Below are 25,031 nucleotides of genomic sequence, written 5' to 3'. Positions count from 1 at the left end.
TAAAGTATGACTGACTGGTGTATTTGACTCCTTCATTTAATGACATTAACCAAAACTCTAGTTGATTTTCAAAGGATCAATATCAATGAGCCTCGGCCACTGTTGCTATGGAGAAGAAGCCAATCAGAGATGCAAATCAGAGCTGTTATAAAGTCAAAATGCTTTTTAGTTCAAGTTGTAATTGAAACACGATGCCGCTGTTACTGAACTTTAACTGAACTGATTCACTCAACACTGTTTATCTTTAGCTTCCACCCGCTGTTAACGACAGACGTGGCTGGCTGGTAATTGGCTGTTTCTTGCCTAAACGCACTTTGGGAGTTATAGTTAAATTCAACCCTTAAATGTTAACGTACACCGTCTTCAACATTTTTATCAAAGAGCCAGATATTTTCAAACGCAGGTGTTCATATTTTGCACTGATGATTTAACCGAGAGTTTAATGCCGATCTGAGCTGGCGTCTGAAATATCTCTTACCGCTTTGATACTCTACTTATTGTGCTATACTAATATCAGATTAAGAAGCTCTGATCCTGTGCTTTGATCTTGAGCCAATAAGTCAACCTTGCCGGGATTGGATTGCATCATGGACTGTTGAAAAAAAAGAAGGTAGCTCATACATAACCAATTAAAAGGTTTTAACCTCTGATATCTCAAGTAATATCAGAAATTAAACATCATATCATTTGAATCCCACATCAGTGGTTACTCATGTTACTCGGTGTGCGTACTTTCACCTACGCAATATGAATCGTCTTCGTCCGTCACTTTTCCAACCTGCACCACTATTCTTGTTAACTCCTTGATTACGTCCCGTCTGGACTATTGTAATTCTCCTCGTAAATCTAGTAAACTGATTTTAAGGTTGTGCTCCTCACTTTCAACATCCTTCACACAAGCTGGCACCATCTATTATATCTTTCTGAGTTTGTTCATATCCTCACGCCCTCTCGAACTCTCTGATCCTCCTCTGCCATCCAGCTCTCTGCTCCATCTGCCAACTTAACCAGCATGGGGTCAAAAGCCTTCAGCCGATCTGCCCCATCGCCTTTGGAACTCCCTCCTACCAGACATCCGCACTTCTGACTCTGTCTCCACCTTTAAATCCTGCCTGAAAACACACTTATTCCTATTGTACTATTGTTGTAACTCCTACTTCAATGTTGTTGTTTTATTTATGTGTGTCTTGTAAGGTGTCCTTGAGTGCTTTGAAAGGTAGAATAACTCAGCTGAGAAATGTTTTTCACTTACTTTTCTTGGAAATGACCTCGACCTAACAGGTACCTGCTTATATCTTTTACCTTTTGCACCTCTAGCCGACAGCAGACTATAATTATGTCTCAACTGATGTTTCCGTACGGGCCTCACCAGCTGACCTTTTCACACCTACACATACTTCAAAATAAAACACTAATGAAGAATCCTCTCAAAATCCTTTCAGGACGTGCCAATCAATAGGACCTTAAATGTGAAGAGTTCAGTCTTTGATGGAAGACACTCAGCGGTCACGGGAGGCAAATGATATCTCATGACAGAAAAGGCAGGCTGTTATTACTTCAGGAATCAAAGACTGCTTTTGCAAAGCGCTGTGGCTTATATATCAAAAGGCTGATAGACACTGGGATGAACTGATGATGGAAACTGTGTGGTAGATGTTCAGAATATTTAACTAGTACGTAAACAGTGTGAGCAGCGACTGCAATTCATGTGTGGGATTGTCTTTCTATCTTTGTGAGAAGCACCATAGTCTGAAGCTTAAAGGTCCTCACAAGTATAGAGGACAAACCTGTGTGTGTGTGTGTGTGTGTGTGTGTGTGTGTATAAATATACATTTAAGTAGCTGAATTTAGAAAAACTATAAGAAACAGATTTTAAAATGGTTTACAATTCATTTCTAAAACCCTAATCATCCCAGACAGGATTTAGGTATTTACTCTAAAAATGTGTGTTAGTGTATAAAAATAGAGAGTACACCTTATATACCGTGTAAAGCAGTTCAATTTAAGGAGAATATAAGAAACAGATTCCTCTAATCATGCCAGACGGGATTTAGTTATTCACTCCAAGAATCCAACATGGGCCTATCGGCATGATTCTATTACTTTATTTAATTTGATGCAGATCTGGATCAAAAGCAGATTAAACAAGACTATATCACTGTGTCTAGGAGGCACTGGGTGAGCAGCACAACAGCAGAGCAGCAGCAGCTTTAGCCCTGAGTCTGTGTCTACATACGATGCATTCAGGCACAGTATTGAGTGTAGGTTTAATCATGTTTTGGCAGCGCTCAGAGCCCAACACACAATCACTGTGGATACACATGGAAAATACACTTAAAGGGCCTGATTTACTAATGGGTTTGTGTGTGTAAAAAAATGCACAAAAAAAGAAAGAAAAAAAGTGCAAGCTGATCTACTAATGCAGCTCACTCAGGCTTGTGTCTTTCAAATGTGCAAGATAATAAGCACTGTCCATTTAGTACGTTTCACATAATGAATATGCAAAATACAGGCAGGAGAAAATGCAAATATGTCATTTAGCACATGCATTGAGATTTACCAAACCTGAAGGTAATTTTGCTGATGGTAACTGTGTCTATAAATAATATGTTTGAAGGGAACGTATAAACCGGCTGTTACTGTGGAGAGGAGGACGACAGAGGCACAATGACAGAATTTTTGGTTTTACTAACAGCATTGACTTTGTCACAAATACTCTCCCATATGGCGTTTTTTTTTTTTTTTTGGTAATATTTTTTTTTTGTTATAACTCAATATATTTGTAAACCTCTTCCACTAGAACTTCTAATTCCATGGGTTTAATATTCATTTTGCCCTTGCAGGCTTTCTGCTCATTCAAACTCTCCATTAAGACACAAAACCCTCATTTAAACACTGCTGTCTGCACCTGTTGCATCTGCATCATTTCATTGTGCAGTTATTCTTAGTAGATCACCTGCAAAACACTCGCTAACTAAACGTGCAATCTCTTGGACTGCACATGCAATTTAGTACCCTTTATTTGGGATCTTAGTTAATCAGGCCCTAAGTGTTGTGTTTGTAGCTCCAGTGAAACACAGGCTGATATGTGGTGTATATATATAGAAGTGTTTCCGCTCTATTGGACACGACTGAAACCAGTTTTATTCGTCTACAGCTATGCAAGCTGCTTTGTGAGGCTGCACTAGAGCAAGATGCACACATTAGTATACTGACATGAGATTTCTAACAGCATAAGTGAGAGAAAAAGTCAGAGGATCACCAAAGTCAATAGGATGTATCCTCAATTACAGGAAGTGAAGAGTTATTTTAGATGTAAAACATGATGGTGCCACCCTAAACCAGGGTTAGGAGAGAGCAGCCATAATAAGTGTAAATGAGTGTAAGTGCTTTGTCAATGCACTGCATCTGAAGGTCATGATAATAAGCATTCACTGTAATTGACTAAAATAGCAGTGAGAGAGAATGTGTGCTTTTATTAGATGAAGATAACTTTGAACCTCTTTAATGTGAGCGTGCGGTGAAGGTTTTACTCACATCTGCCACAGGATGAGCAGAAGCAGGTTAAAACGGAGGAAATGAGGTCTCTATTAGATGCTCATTATAGGAAAATAGGTACGTAAATTGTGGTTGTCATGGTTTTAATTTCCCCATTACTTGTTTCATCATATGCTGGCAGCAAATTAGATGATGTTGGATTGTTTGTACAGGTCCAGTGAAGAGGAGGATAAACACAACAGAGGGTGGGTGATACAGTAAAACACAGTAGTGCCAGAGAGAGATGGCTTCATGATAGGATATTTATTTATTTAATGGCTTACAACCTAAAAACTCACTTAATTTGAATGCACTGTAGCATCTCTGGAGGGATCATTATCACTTTTCTCCTGTCGACATCTAGTTTAGATTAAATACAACCTTGCTGTATTTTATAGAGGACATAGTTAAGGTAGTTCATGCAAAGTTTAGCTCTAAATTGGGACTTTATTCTGCTCTCCATCCACCTGCTGAAGGTGCATCTTCACTCAGAATTTGTCTCATTAGGGCCACTTAGTGAGCTTTCTGCAGATTTTTACCTTTTTTTAGTTTTCTTATATTGCTTTTCTTCACTGACATTCTGGCATTTAACACATAAGTTAGCATGAAAAGTTACTGCAGACTGAAAAGCTAAGCCAATTATAATCTGTAATATAACATTTTAGTATTGGACAGTGTTTGAAAGATTGAGGGCGGAACTAAAGTTTGTTGTTGTTGTTTCCTTCCTGTCCAGTTTATGTGTTAGACACTACAAAGCTGGCTAATTTTATTTTTCCTAATGTGCGTCATTAAATGATAAATAAGTTATATTAAGTATTGTTTTCTTGATTGTTTGTTTAATCGCAACCTGTTTATTGATTTATATAAATTTTACTGTATTTATAGAAGTTAAACAGCAGTTATGTCACTCGTTAGAGCTCGTTAGAGCTCGTTAGCATTATGCAAGCGCATTTCCCTTAAATTTTTTCATCAGTAAAAGGTTAATATATCGCTATGAGAGGCACTGTAATGGTTATTGAAGTCAGTTTTTTTTCTTTATTGAATATGTCATCACCTGTACCATCCGCTGATGAAGAATTGTAATTAAATGTTCACTAAATGAAGACATCCAGTCCCTGACTCTTTAATGGGAGTCTGCTGTCCAATATTGCGCTTTTAAGCTAAAGCCATTAATGCACTAAACTGCATTAAATAATGGCAATTATTTATTTATTTTTTGTTTCTGCACTTAAAGACAGCATCTCAATTTCGTTGTGCTTTGTACAATGACAATAAAGACTTTCTATTCTATTCAACCTGTGTTAAATTATAAAGTGCAGAAGAGCTGCTACAGACAGTTTTGCTTGGTGCTTGGATGGTTAATCAGTTACTCCACTGAAAAACAAACAAACACTGTCAACAAATGTAATAATCTATTCATAATTAAAGCAAAAATACCAAATAATCTCTGGTTCCAGCTTCTTAAATGTGAAGGTTTGCTTATTAATATCCAGTTTTAGACTGTTGGTTGAACAAAACAACTCATTTCACAACATTATCTTAGACTCTAGAAACATGTAATGCCTGTTTTATAGACAATAGTAATTAATTGATAAATGTATTTGACTAATCCCCCCCAAAATGTGACATATTACTCATTCATTTGAGTCATCCTTTGTTGCCGCCTTTAACTGCACTGACGTTGGGGCTCGTGTGTGACATTTGTTGCAGTACATATGGTACCCTTCAGAGCATGCGGTTGCCTCTCGGAGAAAGGAATGAATGTTGGCAGGAAATACACAGATCTGAATACACATGCTTCATCCCTACTTACCACTTAACCACTATGACCTCTTTTTTCTCCAAAAGAATGACCCAGAGTACTGCTGTTTTTCTGTTTACTTCCTTTTAACAATTTAACCGTGATTAACTTCAAGCTCCTGGTAGGCCAGGTGTGAAAGAGCTGCTGAAGGGAACCAGCGGGACTCGGGATCGTGACAAACGGGGAATTGAGCAGCACAGTGTCAAACAGCACTGAGCATGTTTTATCTCTCTGTGAGCCTGACTTAACTGTGTCAGCCAACATTATTAAAACAATTTGATAGTTGTAATTCATGTCAGGATTATGAATATATTTCTCCCATTCATCAAATCAGACTTATAACCACGAAGATTAAACCTGCCTTGAGTTTAAAGCAGTGAATTTTGCTCAGCAGTGCATATTTTTACTTTCCCTAAGCAAACAGATCACTGTGGGATTTAGTTTTTGTGATGGAAGATGTGCTAATGACACATTAAAATGCCACGGAAGAGTGGAATGACCTACATTATCATCCAGGTCCTCGTCGCTGTCGTCATCGCTGACCACCGGCTTGGCCTTCCCTCGGCTTTGCCTCTTCTTGCCTTTGTCATGGCTGCGCGCCTCCTTACTTAGCTTGATCTTAACCCGCACTGACTTGGCTGAAAGGAGGACAAGAGGAAAAGAAGGAGTTGTTTTTTTTAAAGGTCCCACCGAACAAAGACTTTTATATAAATGGTGTGTCTGAAAAACATAGATTACCCTGTCTCGTCTGTTTCCACCCACATTTAGGCTGTGAGGACTGAGCGATTATACTTGGAATCATCAGCTTATGCTTAAATTACATCAGCATTAAAACTTGTGGTCATTTTCAGTTTTTTTGTATAAAGGAAACGACTAGATGACAGAAAACAGAAAACAGAAAACCAATAAACTGGCGATGTTTTAGTGCTCTCGCTCAAAAACGGAAATTTGTATTGAAACTTTATAACCCTGCTGTACTTTGTTTTTGTGAGTAATGCATAAAAACAAAGATCATGTATACTTTCGAGGTTTTTTTATTCAGAAATAAAATACAATTTGTTTTTTTTACTCAATGTCCGTTTCTGTGTCTCTCACAACTGCATGTAACAGTGGTTTTCATGGTTTTCATCTAACAGTTTTTCTTGATTATTCAACCTCGAAGAAGATGGTTTGAAAGCTCCAAGAAAGCAAGTGCAGTTTAAGATCAGTTTTTTTTCAGGTTAAGATAATGTATCAGAAGTCAAAAATGTTCTTTCTGCCCTGTTTTTTTATTCCTGTCTTTTACACTTGCTGTTTTCGTCTGTGCTTCTCAGTTTGAAGGCAGCAGAAATCCACGACTCCCACTGGGAACGGCGGTGAAGTGAATCTCAAACCAGAACAGGATTCAGTGAGATTACAGTGTAGAATTTAAATGAGAAACGCCTGTGTGTGTGTGTGTGTGTGTGTGTGTGTGTGTGCCCTCAAATTGGTGCGCCTTACACTCAGCGTCTGATTCATCGTCGTCGTCGTCATCATCATCGCTGTCATCCTCGCTCTCTTCGTCCTTGGCAATCTTCTGCCTGGCGCTCTTGAACACAGACTGGAGGACGATTGAGTCCTCGTATATCTGTAGAGTTGAAAAAAGAAAAAAAAAAAGGTGTGAATGATGTGTGATAGGGGGAACATGCGAGAGAAGAGCTTGTTAGACAGAAGACGGATGTGAGGTTAATAAGAGATGAGATATGAAGTTTTAATGGAAAGAGAAATGGAGAAAAACTAGCAGCTCAGTGGCAATTATTATTAGAGTTTCTTCTCATCTACAGGAAGCAGATTCAAACCTTAAGAATGAAATCTGTGCTGAGTGTCCTATTGCATACTTCTGTACTTACACTTCATATTTTGGGTACATATGCGCAATCACATTGAGAAGTATGGAAAAATGCGGTGTGCAAGTGTGTGAAACGATGGACACTTCTCGCCACAAATGGCCGCCATCTCGGCTACGTAGGGGAAAAGGAGGGACCACTTTTCAAACTGGAAATTTTGGCCGAGGATGTTGTAACTACGGTGAACATCACCACATTATAGAAATGTGTTTTTTGCACTATATTGTTGTCAGATATAGGATATCATTTAGTAACAATAATGCAAATGTAAAAGCGTACTAACTAGCTAATCCTCGTTTTCAGTAGGTGAATCACTGCCATGTTTGATTTGAGACAACAACAACCTGTCGAAATCTGCACATAACACAAGTACATATTGCACTAACAGAAGTATGTGATTTGGGACACATTACTGGACTCTTTGGGAGTTTTTGGGACACAATTTGTGGGATGGTGTAAATCATTAGAGGCTGACACTGTTAATAAACAAAGCCAAGCTGGAAAATGACGGTGACAGTGATGTCTTGTTTTGTCAGACAACAATGACAGTAAAAAAAAATTAAATTTACAGCTTAATAAAACACAGGAAATATTGAATTGTCTCAATGGAGAAGCTGAAGCCAGAAAATATTTGTTCTTGATGAATAATGACTACACTCACTTGACTGAGGGATAGATTGTTTCATCACTACTTGAGAGTAAAAAGCTGCAGATTTTCTGAAAAGAACATTTTAAGGATAGATGAACAGTTTTGACCTGGGATCCCTCCAGGTTGAAGGTCTGGGCGTTGTGACAAAGCAGCATCACGTCTTTCTCCAGGTCTCCCACGCTTCTGTATTTATGGCTCCTGACACGTTCCTGTACACGGGAAAACATCAGCATAGATAAACAGCTTAAATCAAACTCATCCCTTCCTTTCTTTAACTGAATGTGTTAACGTTGTCTCTTACTGTCTCAAAACACACAGATTATGTGCGTAATCCCAAATCCTCAATCACACACTAATCATAACAGTAAATCCTTTTTTAAATTACAATCTTTTAGACAGTTGTACAGTATTTGGTGGTACAGTTTCTACTCACCTATTGTATGATTTATACATTATATATGCTGAAAATTCAGTTTATTTTATATTTAGACATTTCTCTGTGTATTCGATTGATTATAACTCTTGTTGCTGTATATTCTGCAACTAGTTCATTAAAATTATCAATATAGCAAGTAAAAAAGTGAGAATTTATGTACTATTAAACTCCACTTTTAACCATCTTATTCCTCATGAATATCAATTCCTTGGTCATCATAATCAACACACCTTGATTTTCTTGAAGTCCACAGGTTTTCTGATCAGCTCGTAATACTCTGGGAGCTCCTTCCTGGATGGTAGCTGGACGAAGACCTCGCTGAGTTGTCTTCCTGACCTGTTAACACAAAATAATTCAATATTACATTCATGTTCCACTATCTAATTTTATCCCAAACTATCCCAAAACTCAAATATACTCAGTTCACTGTTAAATTAAACAAAGAAAAGCAGCAAATCTTTACAATTTAGAAGCTGGGACTAAGACATATTCAGTATTTCTGCTTGGAAAATGACTCAATGGCAGTTACTCAATTATAAGAATGGCAGCCAATTATTTTTCTGTCAATATATTTGATTATTTAACTCAATTTACTGCAAGTGCTCTTCCATTGACCCACTGTCACAGCAGCTATAATCCATACAGCCTGTTGTGGTGAAGTCATGCGTGGTGTATTTTGAATTTACATTTTTTTTAAATAGATTTTTGAAGTTTACAAACCGAGACAGAACAAAAACTTTCTCTCCACAAACATCAGGACACCAAAAGACAGACCAATAAATGTGTGGGGAAAAAATGACAATAATAATAAAATAAAATAAGATTAAAAGACAAGAAAAGAAAAAGCGAGTGAATATGGAAACAAAACAAATCAAAACATAAAAACACCCACACAAATACAAAATACTGCGTCAAGAATCAACAGGGATAATATCGAAGTAATGGCCAATTAAGAATGACTGTACCAAATTATTTCAGACCATGCCAAACCATTTAGACCCCCCTTCTGAAGAGCCTGGGCCCCATTTTCTCCAGTATGGTCCAGAAAGGGGTTCCAAAAATTGAAGAATTGAAATGGTTTGTCTTTCAGCCAAAAGCTCGTTGCTTCAAGGGGGAATGATCCAATGCGAGATAGTAGGGAGAGTGTCTGATATCCAGCGGAGGAGTGTGCTGTATTTGACTGAGTAATTAGGCTTGAGGAAAGTGAGTGAATTAAACATTTAATTAAAACCTGCTCAGTGTTTCCTTCCATGGTGTAAATAATCGTAATGATCGTATACTCGTGATTTTTCCTTTCACAAAAAATCGTGACACTAAAAATCTGACATTGTGACCTTAGTATGGTGTATTTGACAGAGTTATCAAATGAAGTACTCTGTTGTTATCGGTACCACTTTAAAGGTACTGGTATTGGTACTGGTATCATAACTTTTTAAATGAGACCCAGCCGTATTCCCAACGCACTGTCAAGGCAATGCGGATCTCTGGGAACACATCCAAATGTTGACTTCTGTGAAAGACACTGGACTGAATGGAAATGTGATCATGAAGGCTTCAGCAAAGGCTTGTAATAGCCTCAAAATGTCATAACAATCTGGCATATTTGCGACATACTATAGCTAAAAAAAATGCAGAAATCTCTGTTGCTCAACAAAGTTACAACTTAATCTGGGTTACAGAGGAAATGGAGACTAGACTGTTGTCTGGCTCTACTGAAGTGATAATCAAACTCTTATTAGAAATCAGGAACCTCCAGATCAAATTTAAATTGAAGAGCAGTTTGTTTTAATGGGGAAACAGTGCTACTATTGTAGGAATCCAAAGTCCTTGGAGTCGCAAATTCCAAAATTTGTCCCGCTCTAGTTAAGTGAAGGAGGGGGAGGGGGGGAGCCAGAGCTATGATTGAGATGCTCTGGGAAGAACAACCATCAACTGGGAGAGGAAAGAATTTGAGTGCTGGAACGGCAGGTAGCAGTTTCCTGGAAAAGCGCCGGCGTAATAGTCAGCCAGTGCATATTTGAGTAATGGGAACACAAATGCACATGTTCTTCCATGCATGGGTGTATATTACAAAGACAGACACACACACACACACACACACACACACACACATCAGATTTTAGATTTTGCATGAGGGCAAAAAGGAAAAAAACAAAAAAAACATCTACACAACAAAACAGAGCACACAGAAAAATACACAGGAGCACACTAAGTTTCAGGACTGCAGGACTGAAAGAATATGAGGAGGTTTATCACACTGTAATGCTCTAAGACATGACTTCATGTCTGTTCATTTTTACCCTACCGACCAGGAAGTAATGAGGATTTTCCATTAGCTAATCACAGCATGGTCCTTTGCCCCACAATGTGCAACACTCTAACTCAAACTAGAGCTACTCCTAGAGCTGTTTGTTTTTTTAAAGATGAACCACATCATAATTAGGGCCCGAGCACTAATAGTGAGAAGGCTCTATTGAATATGAATAGGGATTATTATTTTTCTCCTACAACATACGCATTTTTGGCAGCATATATGTGCCCGAAAACTCAGAAAACCCCCAAAAAATTTGCACACATGCCAGACCTTGTAAAGAATTAGATATTTTATGGTTTGCGGAAATGAGCGTCACAAAATGGCTCTGCAGCGCCACCAAGGCAAATAAAAAAAAATTGAGCCCCTCGCTACACATTAACATTTCTGCACTCTCTACCTTTTTGTATTTACAGCTTCCTCTGGCTGAAAGGTAAGTTGCTCTTTATCTATATTCAGTAAACCAGCAGCATTTGTAGTCCAGAGCTGAAGCAGTTAATAGACAAGCACGAAAAAAGCATTTGAAAAACACTTTAGGCTGATCACTATTTTCTGACATTTTATAGAGCTAACTATCAATCATGCTGAGTATTCGACAATAAAAAATAATCATTAGTTGCAGCTGAATAGCATCTTGTCATTTTTCCCTGCACAGTTCATTCTCTCCATCTCACAAGGAAACACACTTTTTTTCCTTGTGAGATGGAGAGAAGATTATGACACCATATGGTACAAGCTGATAAAGTCCAATCAGATCCACATCTTGACATACAGACCTAAGACCTCCAGCAATACAATGGGACACTGCTGAATTTGATTAACCTGGATATAACTTAGACCCGTGTCAATGCGGTCTACGACCTGTGAAGCACTTTTGACAGTGCTCAGAAATCAATGCACAATGTGTCAGGCATGAAAGTCTTAAGAATAACGATTTGAAGCCTTAAGAGGATGTTAGAGGCTGCAGTTAAAGTACCTGATTAAGTGCATGCTGAAGTGTATCTGTTCAGTCAGGTGTTAAGACTGATGACTGAAAAACACGGCTAATATATGAGCTTGTAGACGGGCTGTAATGTAGTGATTTGTCAGAAAGTAAGTGGAGTTTATGTTGCATTTAAGGTAAAATACCAAACAAACACACCACGAACTGCTGGTGAAATAAATATGAAGAATAAAAAAGGAGTAATAATCAAAAACGAATTAAATGTTCTTCCTACAAAGTTAATCCCAGAGTCATGGGTCTCATTAGTATACTCTGACATAGGAGACCATGAATCTGTCCTTACCCGTCTCTGTAGTTGATCACTGTATCAATGATGGTGTTCATTTGCTTGGTGAGTTTCGGGGGATTGGGGGAGAGTTTCTCCGCTGGCGGGCGTCCACGTTTCTTCTTGGCCTTGGCGCTACCGTCCTCCCTGCTCGACGAGTCCTTGTCCTGACGTCTCTTGCGTTTGCGCTTTTTCAGTCGGATCTCCTCCTCCATCTCTTCCAGGTTGCCGTCCTCGATGGCCTGACAGAGCAGAGCAGAGCAGAGCAGAGCAATCAATTCGATTTGTCCAAAATAATGATGTAGAATTAGTATTATTGTCAACCTGTGTGCAGTTTTCCCCCTTTGGCAACACAAGAATAAATGACTTTACAGCAGTGATTATTCTTACTGATTGCAGTACTGTTGCCATCATGCTTCCATCATCTTCACATAGCTATCATTCGTCATCAACCAAGTTTTATATTTGACATCATTCCTGCTGATTATTTTATCTATGGTCCCTTTTTTAAAGAACATGTCTGACATATTTAATTTAGGTCCTGATTTGCCATTACAATTTTTAAAGATTACACAAATACATGAAAGCTGCTCATTTGCCTGGCTAGTTTTTACTTTTATCCTTCAAATGTGGCTTTCTTTAACATTTCTGTGACAAATCTGAGTGAAGAAATTCATGTTTCCCCCCATAACAGCTAATTTCCTTATATGTACAGTACCAGTCAAAAGTTTGGACACATTTCTCCTTAAATGAGACAGTGTGTCCAAACTTTTGATTGCTACGTTATGTAATCTTGTCATCTTTTATCAGAAACAGACAGCCTACAGGTCGCTACACATCTTTCCTCTTTTGATTAAAGCTTCTTTGAACAACAGCGAACATTTCCAACTTCATGTCACACCTCAGTCTCAAAGTTGCTTTGTTCTTCTTTTGTTTTCCCCCTGAAACACCTGAGCCATAGTCAATAAGGTGGATCAGTCAAAGCCTGAGATGTGTCTTCAGAGGAGCGTGTCACGAGATATCTTGTGTGGGTGGTGACTGGGTGCCATTAGCATCAAGCTAAGCTAAAGTTTGGCATTAGATCCAGTGATGTTGAAGACTTTGGTATTCATTTTGCTTGATGAATAAAAAAATATATTTGGTTGCAACACCTTAAATGTCACATTGAGTGTTTACATTACATCCAAATTATGAGTGTGGAGTTGTTAATGTTACAAAAAGGAAGAGGTAGATGGTCGTCCATCTAAATGGTAAATGGACTATATTTGTATAGCGCTTTTCTAGTTGTTATGACCACTCAAAGCACTTTTACATTACATGTCTCATTCACCCATTCACACACATTCATACACTGATGGCAGGAGCTACCACACAGGGTGCCATCCTGCTCATAAGGACGACACAGCAACAGGACAATTTGGGGTTAAGTATCTTGCCCAAGGACTGGAGGAGCCGGGAATTATGCCTTTTAATTAGCCTCAGCTGTAGAGGACAAACACAATTTTCCAAAATAAGACTGTCCCCATAAAACTTTTTTACTGTATGTTAATGGCAAAAAAAATATCATGGTATTTATAATATTGCAACAAATGTTTTCTTAATTTCAACAAACTCATTTAATACCTGATATAAAACTTAAACATTATGACAGTGAGTTACTTTATTTGCACTTAATGTTGTAATTTAAGGGAAATAGAACTTCGGGTTTTCTATACGTGCAAATGTGCATTTATTTATATATTATACATTTTCTTTTTGTGTTTTAAGGTTTTTCACCTCCTGAAACAACAAATTAAATACAACTAATGCCATTCATCTGTCTAAACTACACCTGCAAATAAAAGAAGAAAAAGGAAACGCTGTTTGTTTTAAGTGGAGAAGCTGCACAGAACTCTTAGGGACATAACTTGACACCCAAAACCACCAATGATTCAATCCTACTAACAAGTATAATCTATGTATCCAAACACTGATATCTTATTCCTCTGTGCCAAACAGCTCCACTGTTGCTCACTGAGTCACCGTGTTTCACTAGGTGAATCATCACCATGAACGCAGATGCTGTTTATTTAGATTTCCTCGTACACTTCCTGCTGCTCTAAATAAACCAGTATGTGTAAAATGTGTATTAAACCACAGCTAGAAACAGACACTATTGAATGCACTATTTCCTGCTGTTTGAGTTACACCTGCTATAAAACTAAAATCCCCACATGGTTTATGAAATTACTGAATATTTTTTTCATTCATTCATTCATTTTCCAAACCGCTTATCCTCTAGAGGGTTGCGGAGGGGGGAGCTGGAGCCAATCCCAGCGGTCGTTGGGCGAGAGGCGGGGTACACCATGGACAGGTCTCCAGTCCATCACAGGGCTAACACAGAGTAGACAGACAACCATTCACACTCGTAGTCACACCTAGTTAACCTAAGCTGCATGTTTTTGGTCTGTGGGAGGAAGAGTGAACCCATGCAGACATAAGGAGAACTTGCAAACTCAAAAACAGTTGTGTTACTCTATACCTTTTTTTAAAGTATGTCATCAGTAGGAACCAATGAATTTGGGGCTGAGTAGCACAGACAGGGTGGGGAAGCAGGAAAGTATTGAAAGTGGGAATAAAACATTGCCTAGTTGATTTGCTCTTTCAGAAGTTTGTGTTTAACTTCTTGGCGATGTGAGCATAAACAAATCAAGTTTTTTTTGTTTCAGATGAAAGAAATTAAACTGCCGTCTTACAAATAAACAATGTGAGATTACAAAATAAATACCATGTAATTTGTGAATGAATGGACCAAAGTGTCCAGCTAACCCTAAATCTAAGTTTTGATATTGAAATTTGAAAAATATTTTCTTTTTCATTACGATGCAGGTCGATAAATGAATATTCTGTCATAGTTTATAGCAGTTAATGTAACGACTTTACCCGTAGCCACTGTTTCTCAGTCAGCGCGTCGCTGTAGTCCACATCCCGACGGCAGCGTGATCCTCGACCAAACATCTTCTCCTCCTCCTCTTCGTACGTGAGACGTTCCACCTCGGCGTCGTCTTTGATTATCCAAGAGGGCAACTCGTCCTCCTCCATTAGACGCGGCTTACGCTTCGGGTTCCTGGCGTCTTCCCGGCGTCGGTCCATGTCCATGCGCTACAGAGGAGAGAAAGTAGATACATTTACATAAAGTCGAACACACAGTTGTTGTTTTTCTTTTCTTTTTGGTTAGACCACGTGAATGAACATTTGAATCAAAGCGTTAATAACAGTCTGATTCTTCCGTTGACATCACCACTGCGATGATGGATGTATCATATATGATTAAGCCATTTTGTACTTTTTGTACTAGTTACATTCCCTACAATAAATGTTTACACTGTTTCATTAACTTTGACATGATGGGCAACACTAATAGTAATATAACCAGATTTGCCAACCAGGTTAGTTCTCTTATGCTGTAAAACTGGCATGTTTAAGTTCTTCTATTCACTGTGAAGCCTATTACATTTTGCTGTCACCTCTTCATGCACTACCATAAATCCAGCTTTAGAATCAGTAATACTAAAGGCACCTTCAGACAGATCCCTTTTATTAGTTAATAACTTGGTGCCAAACATATCCTATGGCTTGCTTCCAGATGCTTATGAAGCTTAGTCATTCATGTCGTTACATAATATGGATTCAGCTGGCTCCAGTCAGTTAGATACACATTTTTCTAAATATCTGATCTCTGACGACTGGTCACCATGGAGACTGATTGACTGAACATACTAATCACCAGCTGTTTTGATAACAGATTTATTGTTTTGAGTAATGTTTAGGAAAAAATTAAATTGTAGCACTAATGGAGCTAGCCATGGCCATAAGCTATTAATTGATCTTGTTATATTACTGTTTTTACTTCTGTGCATTTTATAATTGTATTATTATTTTACACATCATGTACTATTACATATGTGCCTCTGTTTTTACCTCTCTGCCTCTCGTTGCTTTATTTTTTATCTGCCTTGTTTGGTTTTATTTCATTCTGTAAAACACTTTGTAGCATTGTTTAAAAAAACTGCTATATAAATAAAGATTATTATTATCATCATCATCATTATTATTATTATTATTATTATTATTGCATGAACATGAAAGAAGAGGTACTGTATTCAGAAACCAGTTAAGCTTGATGTGTTGTGACATGTTAAGAAATAAAGGAACTATACATTTAATTTTGAACTTTGGGTGCACATGTTCAGAAAAATAGTACTTGAACCAAAAGGCAATTCAACTGCCATATGGTTAAAAAAACAGCATTTCAAACATTAATGTGCACAGAGCTGTGTGGTGTAAAACTGCCAGGTGGTGTACTGTGAGTGACATTGTGACAATGATACCTGTAACCATGACAATTAATTGATCTGTTATGCAAGAAGAAGCATCTGGCTGGAGTCTGACGGCGATTGAAACTGTGATGACATTTCACCAAAATAATGGTCTCAGCTGACAACCGACAGTTATTTAGAGTAGATGTAAGAGCCAGCTGTCAGCTTCCACTGTTTTGTTAAATTAATATTTCACCACCACTCGTTTCAGATGTTTGCTCAGCAATTTAAATGTCATTACAGCCTCAGTAAAATGCCTGTTTTTCTTACCATGAAGAGCTCAAATTCATCTTCATTGCGGGCAATCATCTGGTTGAGGGTTTCATCATCGGGCACCTCATCTTCCTCCTGGAGTTGCATTGAGGGAAAAAACATTTATTCAAGACAATTATAATGTAATAAACAATCTTTCCAGTTTCTGTTTTAACTGTTGGAGCAAAACGGAAAGCCTCACAGGTCAATTAAGGTACGCAAATGTAATCCAATACCAATTAAACAGCAGTGATTCTGTTAGAAAACGATATTATGTTGTAAGTAATGTTGTAACTCGCTGATCTTATCTAGGGAGCTATCTCTGGGCCTGCGCTAATTCAATCAAAACAAGCTTAATTTAACTAGAGGGAAACTATTTAGGCTCTCGCACACTCAGGCACAAATAGATCATCTTAGTCCTGAGATGTTTTAAATCTAAAGAGAAATAATAAAACATAAAAGACAACCATACCTCATTCTGCTCCTCGTGCTCTAAAATAGCCTGGAGGAAGGCTCGGCGCTCGTGGCTCGAAGACTTCTGGTCGAACATGCCGGCCTGGATAACCTTCTGATCCACGTTCAGCTTGTATTTGGCAGCTGCCAAAATCTTCTCCTCCACGGAGTTGACGGAGCAGAGGCGCAGCACACGCACTTCATTCTGCTGGCCGATGCGGTGAGCACGATCCTGAGCTTGAAGGTCCTGAAATCGGCAAAAAGAAGAAAGAAGGAGAGATGTGAGACCATTTCTGTTGCCTCAGTATAAAAGAGGCATCATGTTATTTTTTAAATGTCAAGTAACTCAATGATAGAATAATAGCCTTTTTTCTCAGTAAGGTCAGAAATTTTAAGATGCAATTATACTATTATTTAACATTGCTCTTCAAGCTACCATATGCTTCTGAATAAAATCAAAGCAAACATTTAGCACTGTATAAAACACTATTTGAGCCTTGATACACCAAGGTAACATCAAAGAACATCTGATCACCACCTATGCACTCATGTTCTGCATCTGAATAAGAGGAAATATTTCCATAAGACATCATGAAAAGACAAATAAAACTAATGATTTTTAATGCAGCCAGTTTTGTAACAGAGTGGAGGTTCTTCCCTTACAAACTATCTCTGGATGAGCACAGTATGAGCACTTTAACTTGATCAGAGGCCAAAATTGAACTTGTCTGCTGTCGTATTACAGACCAAACGAGATCAATTAGCGATTAGGCTGATGTGACCTGCTGCCAGAGCGTATCTTCTTTTAACCGGCTTAAAAATGAAAAGTTGATACGTAAATGTTTTTGTTCGCTGCTCTTTGCTGATGTTAATTAATGTCAGAGTGTAGTCATTTGGTGTACAGAAAGTAAAGAGAGTATACGCATTTGATAGTCCTTTATAATGTGGCTGGATCGGCCCGACATCTTTACTTCCAACACTGTAACCGATATACTGTTGCTCTAACTGTGTATCGAGACTGTGAGCACACGTACTGGCCCTTTAAGTTTTAATGATACAGTTTTTTTTTTAATGGACGGACCTGGTGTGGGTTCCAGTCGCTGTCAAAGATGACGACAGTGTCAGCGGCTTGCAGGTTGAGGCCGAGGCCGCCGGCTCTGGTACTGAGCAGGAAGATGAAGTACTGAGATCCTTCTTCATTAAATTTCTTCAGCAGAGAGGCTCGGTCCTCGGACTTGGTGGTTCCTGAAAGATCAAACGTCATCATTTTGAAATACAAAGTCTGTTACGTAACTCTGAAAAAAGCAGCTTGACCTTCTGATCTAAATCATATTGGGGTTTTTTTTAGGGAAAGTAAAAGTGGCAGCTTTATACTGTGTCTCTACTTTGACCAATTAAACAATTTTACAGGTGTCTGAAAAAAGGCATGTGGCAACTCTAATTAAGTAAGATTCAAAATGTAATAAAATCATCCAACAACCAGTTTATGTGTCTATTAATTTAAGGAGGTAAACTGACAACAACTGCATATCTGAGGCAAGTTTCTTGATTCAATTATTTTTTTTTGGAAATCTTTCCTTATATAAAAACTTATTCTCAGACTGATTTGCTTGAAGTCTTTGTGAAGGAAGAAGTACAGAACTCTTCTTTCTAATGTTTCATGTTTACTTTGTGCTGTAGCTTTAACTACACACACACACACACATCAGTCAGAGAAAAAATGAGTGAGAGACCATTTCGATATCACATGTGTACATTTTATTCTGTTAAAAAAAAAGCCTGAAATATGAATAAATCACATCTCCACAGTGAACTTTAGTCGTTGTTCCAGTTTGTGGATAATAGGATTGTCCTTTGTTTGAGATGTTGAGTGTGGGCCTCATGCTGAGAGGTGACAATTTGTCAGACACCTCAGTGTGGCAGATTATTATTCTTTCAGTCTGACTGAGTATGAGTCACCTTCAGTTACAATGAGACACCGACATTTTTAATACAAATACAAAAAAAGGAATAAAGGGATTACACGTCCTCAAAATTTGATTTAATCTGAGATTATGGTCTTGATGCAGGGACAGGATTAATATTTTTGCATCTTTATGTCATATTTCTTTACTATGGACAAAATGCAACTTCTTTTTACCCTGAACTGTGGCTTAGACTTCTACTTTTACTTTAATTCTAACTTTCACTTCTGATTGATGCCTTGTGGTGCTCATGCCATTGTTTCCTCTGTAGGTATGTATAAAGAAGCTTAACATGCACATTTTTAAAAGCCATTAAACAAGCCAAGGTATAATCTTACCGTCTAGACGCAAATATTGAAAGTTGCGGTGGCTGAAATAGTCCTCCATGATGGTCATGAGAGTGGTCATCTGGCAGAAGAGAAGAACTCTGTGGTTGGTGCAGTGTAGCTTCGGCAGGATGCGATCAAGAAGCTCAAACTTCCCAGAAGCTCGATAAAGATCAGGCCTGGGTCGGAGGTGACAAAGCAAAATATGTATCATTGTTAACAACAGTGTTAATTCAATCCATTCGGGCATGTAGTTCAACAGCAGTATCGACCAATTGTATCCTGGCTGGTGCTTAAGTATGCTGTCACTCATTTCTTGCTGCCTTTGGTGCAGCAACTGTAGGAGCTTTATATATGTTATGTAAAAAAGGCTTCAAGTGACTGACAGTGAACAGAATAACACTTCAAATGCAGCCCTGCTGTACAATAGACCTGTCACTTTCATGACACAGCAATACTACAGCCTAATCTTTATTATGCAAGAGGTTATGGTTTTCGAATATGCTTAACTTGATCCAAACCCATATCCACAACCCATATCCTGTTGGTAAAAAAAAAAAAAAAAAAAAGATTTTTTACATAATTTAATTTACTAGAAACTAACTGCTACTTTCTAGAAACTAGAAAACATTCCAGTCAGATGTATTTATTTTTTTAAATATTGACGAAAAGAGGATTCATTCTGACAAAGCCAACACAGAACAAACAATATAAAAATATTGTTTTTTGTGTGTATGTGTGTGTGTGTGTGTGTTAGCAAAATACTACTGGACACACTTCTGGGAGCACTGTACTGTAAGTAGCAGATATAACTGTCTTAAGCTGCATCAGTTGGAGAGTTCAAAGTTCAAAATCGATCCCTCTATCTTACTCTCATTCACATCCAAATGGTTTGAGATAGGTGTAACAATACAGTACATTACATTGTATTGATTTAATCAGTGGGAGGCTCGCGTTTCAATTTCACCACACAGTCTTTTCAACAATTCCCAGATCTCAAGAATATTGAAGTAAAGTGAAACTAGACTCCTGTGTAGGTTGATTCGACTTAAACACACATTTTAACTCCTCTAATTGGAGGTGAAATGCAGCAATGGATAACTGCTATCTAAGTACTATTAAGTATAGCAGAGATGGAGCAATTATCTGGCACACCGGTTTTTCTGGCTTTTCAGATGTGAACGTTAGATCTTTTTTCACATTAGGTATTAAATGACTTAACTGCTGAGCTAAGAATAAGCTTTACACAGAGTATAAGAGAAACTAACACTCCTTGCCAAATATCTAATGCAGTCACTGTTGTAAATAAGTATAATCTGGTGTTAATGTATTTGTTTGTGACTGCATATTTCTGTAGAGAAAGAAAAGAAGATCCCATTAATAGATCTGAGAGTAAAACGGGATGAAAGGAAAACTAAGACTAATTTAGAACAAAAGAAATTCAAACATGTGCAGTTAAAATTTGCTAGCTCTTCTTTACTCCACAATCATATGGTTTACCTCATCATTTGTAACATTTGATCATCCGTAAGTGACCTAAAAATCACTTTATGTGTCTACGGATGCAGATTAAATAGATGGTGCTAGCATGACAAAAATTCAGGATTCTGTCACTACTAACGCTTTATAGCACTGAATGCTACAAATACAGTATAATGAGCTGTGTGTCTGTGAAGAGGAGGAGACTCTTTGTGTCCAACTTACCCAGAGATGATGCCGTTTGGATAACCCATGTGCTCAGCAAAGGATTCCTACAATAGAGAACATTTACTGGTTTATGTCAGGGGAGAGCAAACAATGTTTACATTTGGCGATACTGTGGATAGACAACATATTACTAATATGTTACTATATATTATAGTGTTTACAGGCTTTTAACAGCCAGCTGAAGCAGGCCTGATTTAGCGGAGCTCACCTCGATGTGCTGGAACATGTACGGATGATTGCAGATCTTCTTCAGCTGCATGATGGTGTTCATCAGGGTCTTCGCCCCTCCTTTGCCCTTGAGAAAATCATCAAGTAATAGAAGACATTTAATGTGAAGATTGAAACAATTCTTTTACTGATTTGAGAATATTCAACAACACAGGAAAAAACCAATGAGTAGCTCATTACCATTACAAAGTCTTATTAGATAATATAGGTATGTGCTAATATGACATTGACTGTTATATCACTGCTTTGAACTTGACAGATTGTGTTGCATACACTCCCAGGTGGTTTGGATTACAGTCATTCTGTTGCACTAAGAACTAAATAGAGGCGAAAAGTCAAAATATAGCTTTAGAAATTGAATCATCTTTAGCAAACGCAATATCTTCTTCATAACACGGTGCTTTAAAAAAAAAAATAACAACTGCAATTTCAATTATACAGAAACAATTGAGGGACCTTCTGATGTCAAACAGCAGGAAACGGTAAACACCTCTAAGCCATGAAGCTCAGTTTGTCACACTGGCACACACTGATTACACAAAGCACTGAGGAAGAGTGGAGCCACGGGGGTCTTGGTGTAGAGTTACCTTCTTGTCTTTCTCCGAGCCGTCAGTGAGAAGGATTCCTTTCTGCATGTGTCGGTACAGAACCTTCTGTATGGCAGACATGTCACATTTTACGACATACTCCACCTGTGTGAATGACAACAAAAACAACAAGGCTTTGTCAAAAACAATGTTGTCTCAGTGGGAAGGTTTTTTGAGCTTGTCACCACAATCACTGTCATTTTTGACACCATGGGAGGAAAAATAAGAGAAAGTGAGAACGAAAGTGAAGGAAAAGTAGTGAAGGTAAAGAAAAGAAAGGCATGGATGCAGTTCAGACTACATAACGTATCACTTTTATAAACATTACATTTCTTATGAGCATGTCATTATCTATGGTTCTGCATCACCCCAGTGTGACCATAAATACCTTTTTATTTCCATTTGTCCTCTCTCTAGAAATAAGACTATAGTTAGGGTCTGAAGTAAAGTTAATAACAAAGCATGTACTATGTGACTTTGTTATATTAATTTATATCCAGGCCACGGAGAATACTTTGATCCTTATGAGACGGGGTGCACATTATGTTCTTACAACTGCACGGTTATGACATGGTGGCCTCATCAGTGTTCTTAATTAATACTTACAGCCGCAAAGCTGCTTGTGTCAGCAGTTACAAAGCTACAGTTTCACTTACTTGCTGAAATAGGGAAAAAAAGCATTTATTTAAAGTTTAAAATAGATAGTGCCAGTAGTCCACTTTTATAACTAATGGTGTCAAATAGGGCTGCACGATTTGGTGAAAAAGTCATATTGTGATTATTGTGGGAAATATTGCGATTACGATATAATAAACAAAATGGTATCATGAGTGTATCATTACTGATGATTTTGAGAATCTAACGTACCACTAGCAAGGTGAAGTCCAAAACACTGGGACAGAGTCCACTGATTTAAGCTCCACAGCTTTCACAATGTTAGTGCCGTTATCTGTTGTGATGATGACCATACGCTCCTCACACAGGTCCCGCAAACACATTTGTAATTATGCTTTGTTTTGTCTTGTTTACAGGCCGGCCTTCACTTGCCGTATCTTTATTGGTTAGCACATTCGCTGCAATGCATTCATCACATTTTTCTATGTGCTGCTTAAGCTGCTGATTGCCACATGACGTAGAGACTTTCATTTGAGATGTTTTACAGAGTACCTCTTTCTGCTCTATGGCAATAAGTTTAAATCCAAAATATCGTCATATAGCAGAGGTGGTGGGGTTTTTTTTTGGCCACCAGTTCAGTGTCGTCCTACTCATTAGCCTCCATTTCCACCTGGTCTGTGGTCTGCACATCGGCAAGTCATGTGACCAAGCACTGCACGCGCTTCAGTGACTAGTCAGAGATTGAGTCCAGTCTCCAATCTCCACTCATGGTGCGTAGATGACCAGACATTCTCACGCACACTTTTTTCTAAATTTAAGTAAATCGCTGTCTCTTTTGCGGTTATATAATTGCACAGGCTGACATCTGCAGCACTAGCCCCAAATGTGAGTAAAAAAAATAAATACAATTTGGATATCTTGCAAGTGACCATAGCAGGATAATACACCTGCACTCATCCACCCAGGAGACCACAGACGTTATTAGTCTCTCCATTGTGTGTTTGCATTGTTTGATAACCACACGGCTTGTTGTGGATAGTCCTTAATAAATCTGCTTCACATGATAATTATTTTATATTTACAATAGTGACAGTTCTCAAATGTAATCATGCTTCAGCAAATTAAACATACAAAAGAGTTTCAACCTCACCTTCTCTGGCAGCTGAGACTCCACCTCTTTCTTCAGCCTACGCAGCAGGAACGGGCGGAGCACTTTATGCAAACGCCTGATAATCAGGATGGTCTCCTCCTCATTTAGGTCAACCTAATCAAAATCAGAAAATATATGTGATACTATATTGAAGACTGTTCTGCATGCTGGCTGGCAAAAGCTGACTGATAGATTTTTACCTGCTGACATGTCATTAAAAGTGCAGTTCAACCTTCAGACAAAAAAGTTACATATAAACAGGATAATTTCTGCACCACCAATCGGTGGGACTGAGCCTGATCCTCCTGTTTGCTAGAGTGTATATTTTCCGTGCATGCTGCTTTTGTTGTGGCCAGTGGTGAATCCCTAGTTGTCACATTGATATGAATCTAATAGCCAAAGTAAAGGAAAAGCAATGGAGAAAAAAGGTTAAATGTAATTAACTTCAAAGTTCTTTTATTAGGCATGAACAGCTCACGCATTAAAGTTTTATTTGCTGCTAAAAAACTAAAACAACTGTCCTTTTTTGTATTTTTCTTGTAAACTGACCTCTCAGTGAGTCTGGCCTGAAATAAAAATGCAATCTTAGTTGAACCAGCATGATGAATGTTTACTGCAAATTATTTTTAGAGGTCTCTTCAGTCTTGGGCAAGATGCCATCTGAAGGCGAACAGTTCAAGTTATTGTGACCTTTTGTGAGGGAAGGGGACGGTACAGCCATACTTGAGGAAAAGTTTGTTTTTAAAAAGAAAAAATTTAGCACCCCTGAATTGCTAATGAGGATGCTGTTATGTATCTGACCGGGGCTGAACTTCACTGAGTGCAGGGAACACTTCCCTATAGGTAATATTAATGAAAAGAATAATAATAAAAGAGTTCATTCATATATTACATATGTTTAATGTTTAATTACATATGTATAATCACATTTATAATGTGTAGTAAGCGGGAACAGTAAATATAATGTACCTTTATATCATTTTTAGTCAAATATACTTTTTACCATATAAATAACTTTCTTTTACTTCTGGGAGAAATCACGTATGTGTGTCTTCATACTCATTTTTTTGACTAAGTTTGAATATTTTAAAAACTATTTGATCCACTGCATGACTTATATATCTCAGATACTTACCCTCTCTCCTGTCATGGCGAACGGGGCGTTGAACCACTGCTCGAAGGTGCTGCAGCTCTTGAAGATGGTGGGCAGGAGGAAGTTGAGCAGAGCCCACAGCTCGGGCAGCTTGTTCTGCAGTGGAGTACCGGTTAGGAGGAGGCGGCGGGGAGCCACATAGTGGGTGTTCAGCACCTGAGTCAGTTTACAGTGATGGTTCTTCATGCGGTGACCTTCGTCCACAATCATGTACTTCCAACGGATCTGTACATGGAAAAGGATTCATTAAATCCATATTTCAACATCATGACTGCTAAGAAGCACAGGAGTGATTGCAAGGGAGGAAATGTTAAAAGCTAATTTGCTACTTCTACTACACTGAGGGTAAAAAACAGTACTGCATATAAATG

The 25,031-nt window shown here is 38.2% G+C and overlaps 1 protein-coding gene across 1 annotated transcript in view; it reads right to left on the bottom strand.

Moving 5' to 3' along the window:
• smarca2 (SWI/SNF related, matrix associated, actin dependent regulator of chromatin, subfamily a, member 2) overlaps positions 1–25,031 on the bottom strand; it is a 56,129-nt gene that overhangs the window by 5,176 nt on the left and 25,922 nt on the right. The window contains exons 19-33 of the mRNA XM_062416736.1: positions 24,643–24,885; positions 23,508–23,621; positions 21,743–21,847; positions 21,136–21,222; positions 20,925–20,971; positions 19,233–19,399; positions 18,012–18,175; positions 16,950–17,177; positions 16,496–16,573; positions 14,790–15,008; positions 11,886–12,109; positions 8,519–8,624; positions 7,960–8,061; positions 6,818–6,944; positions 5,843–5,976 (exon numbers count right to left, since the gene is read on the bottom strand). Of these exons, the coding sequence (XP_062272720.1) occupies positions 5,843–5,976; positions 6,818–6,944; positions 7,960–8,061; positions 8,519–8,624; positions 11,886–12,109; positions 14,790–15,008; positions 16,496–16,573; positions 16,950–17,177; positions 18,012–18,175; positions 19,233–19,399; positions 20,925–20,971; positions 21,136–21,222; positions 21,743–21,847; positions 23,508–23,621; positions 24,643–24,885 (2,145 nt within the window). The remainder of the gene's footprint in view (positions 1–5,842; positions 5,977–6,817; positions 6,945–7,959; positions 8,062–8,518; positions 8,625–11,885; positions 12,110–14,789; positions 15,009–16,495; positions 16,574–16,949; positions 17,178–18,011; positions 18,176–19,232; positions 19,400–20,924; positions 20,972–21,135; positions 21,223–21,742; positions 21,848–23,507; positions 23,622–24,642; positions 24,886–25,031) is intronic.

Source organism: Scomber scombrus, chromosome 4, assembly GCF_963691925.1.
Source record: "Scomber scombrus chromosome 4, fScoSco1.1, whole genome shotgun sequence".
NCBI classification, from domain to species: Eukaryota; Metazoa; Chordata; class Actinopteri; order Scombriformes; family Scombridae; genus Scomber; species Scomber scombrus.
The sequence above is the reverse complement of the archived record's forward strand: the minus strand, read 5'-3'. Positions and strand labels throughout refer to the sequence as shown.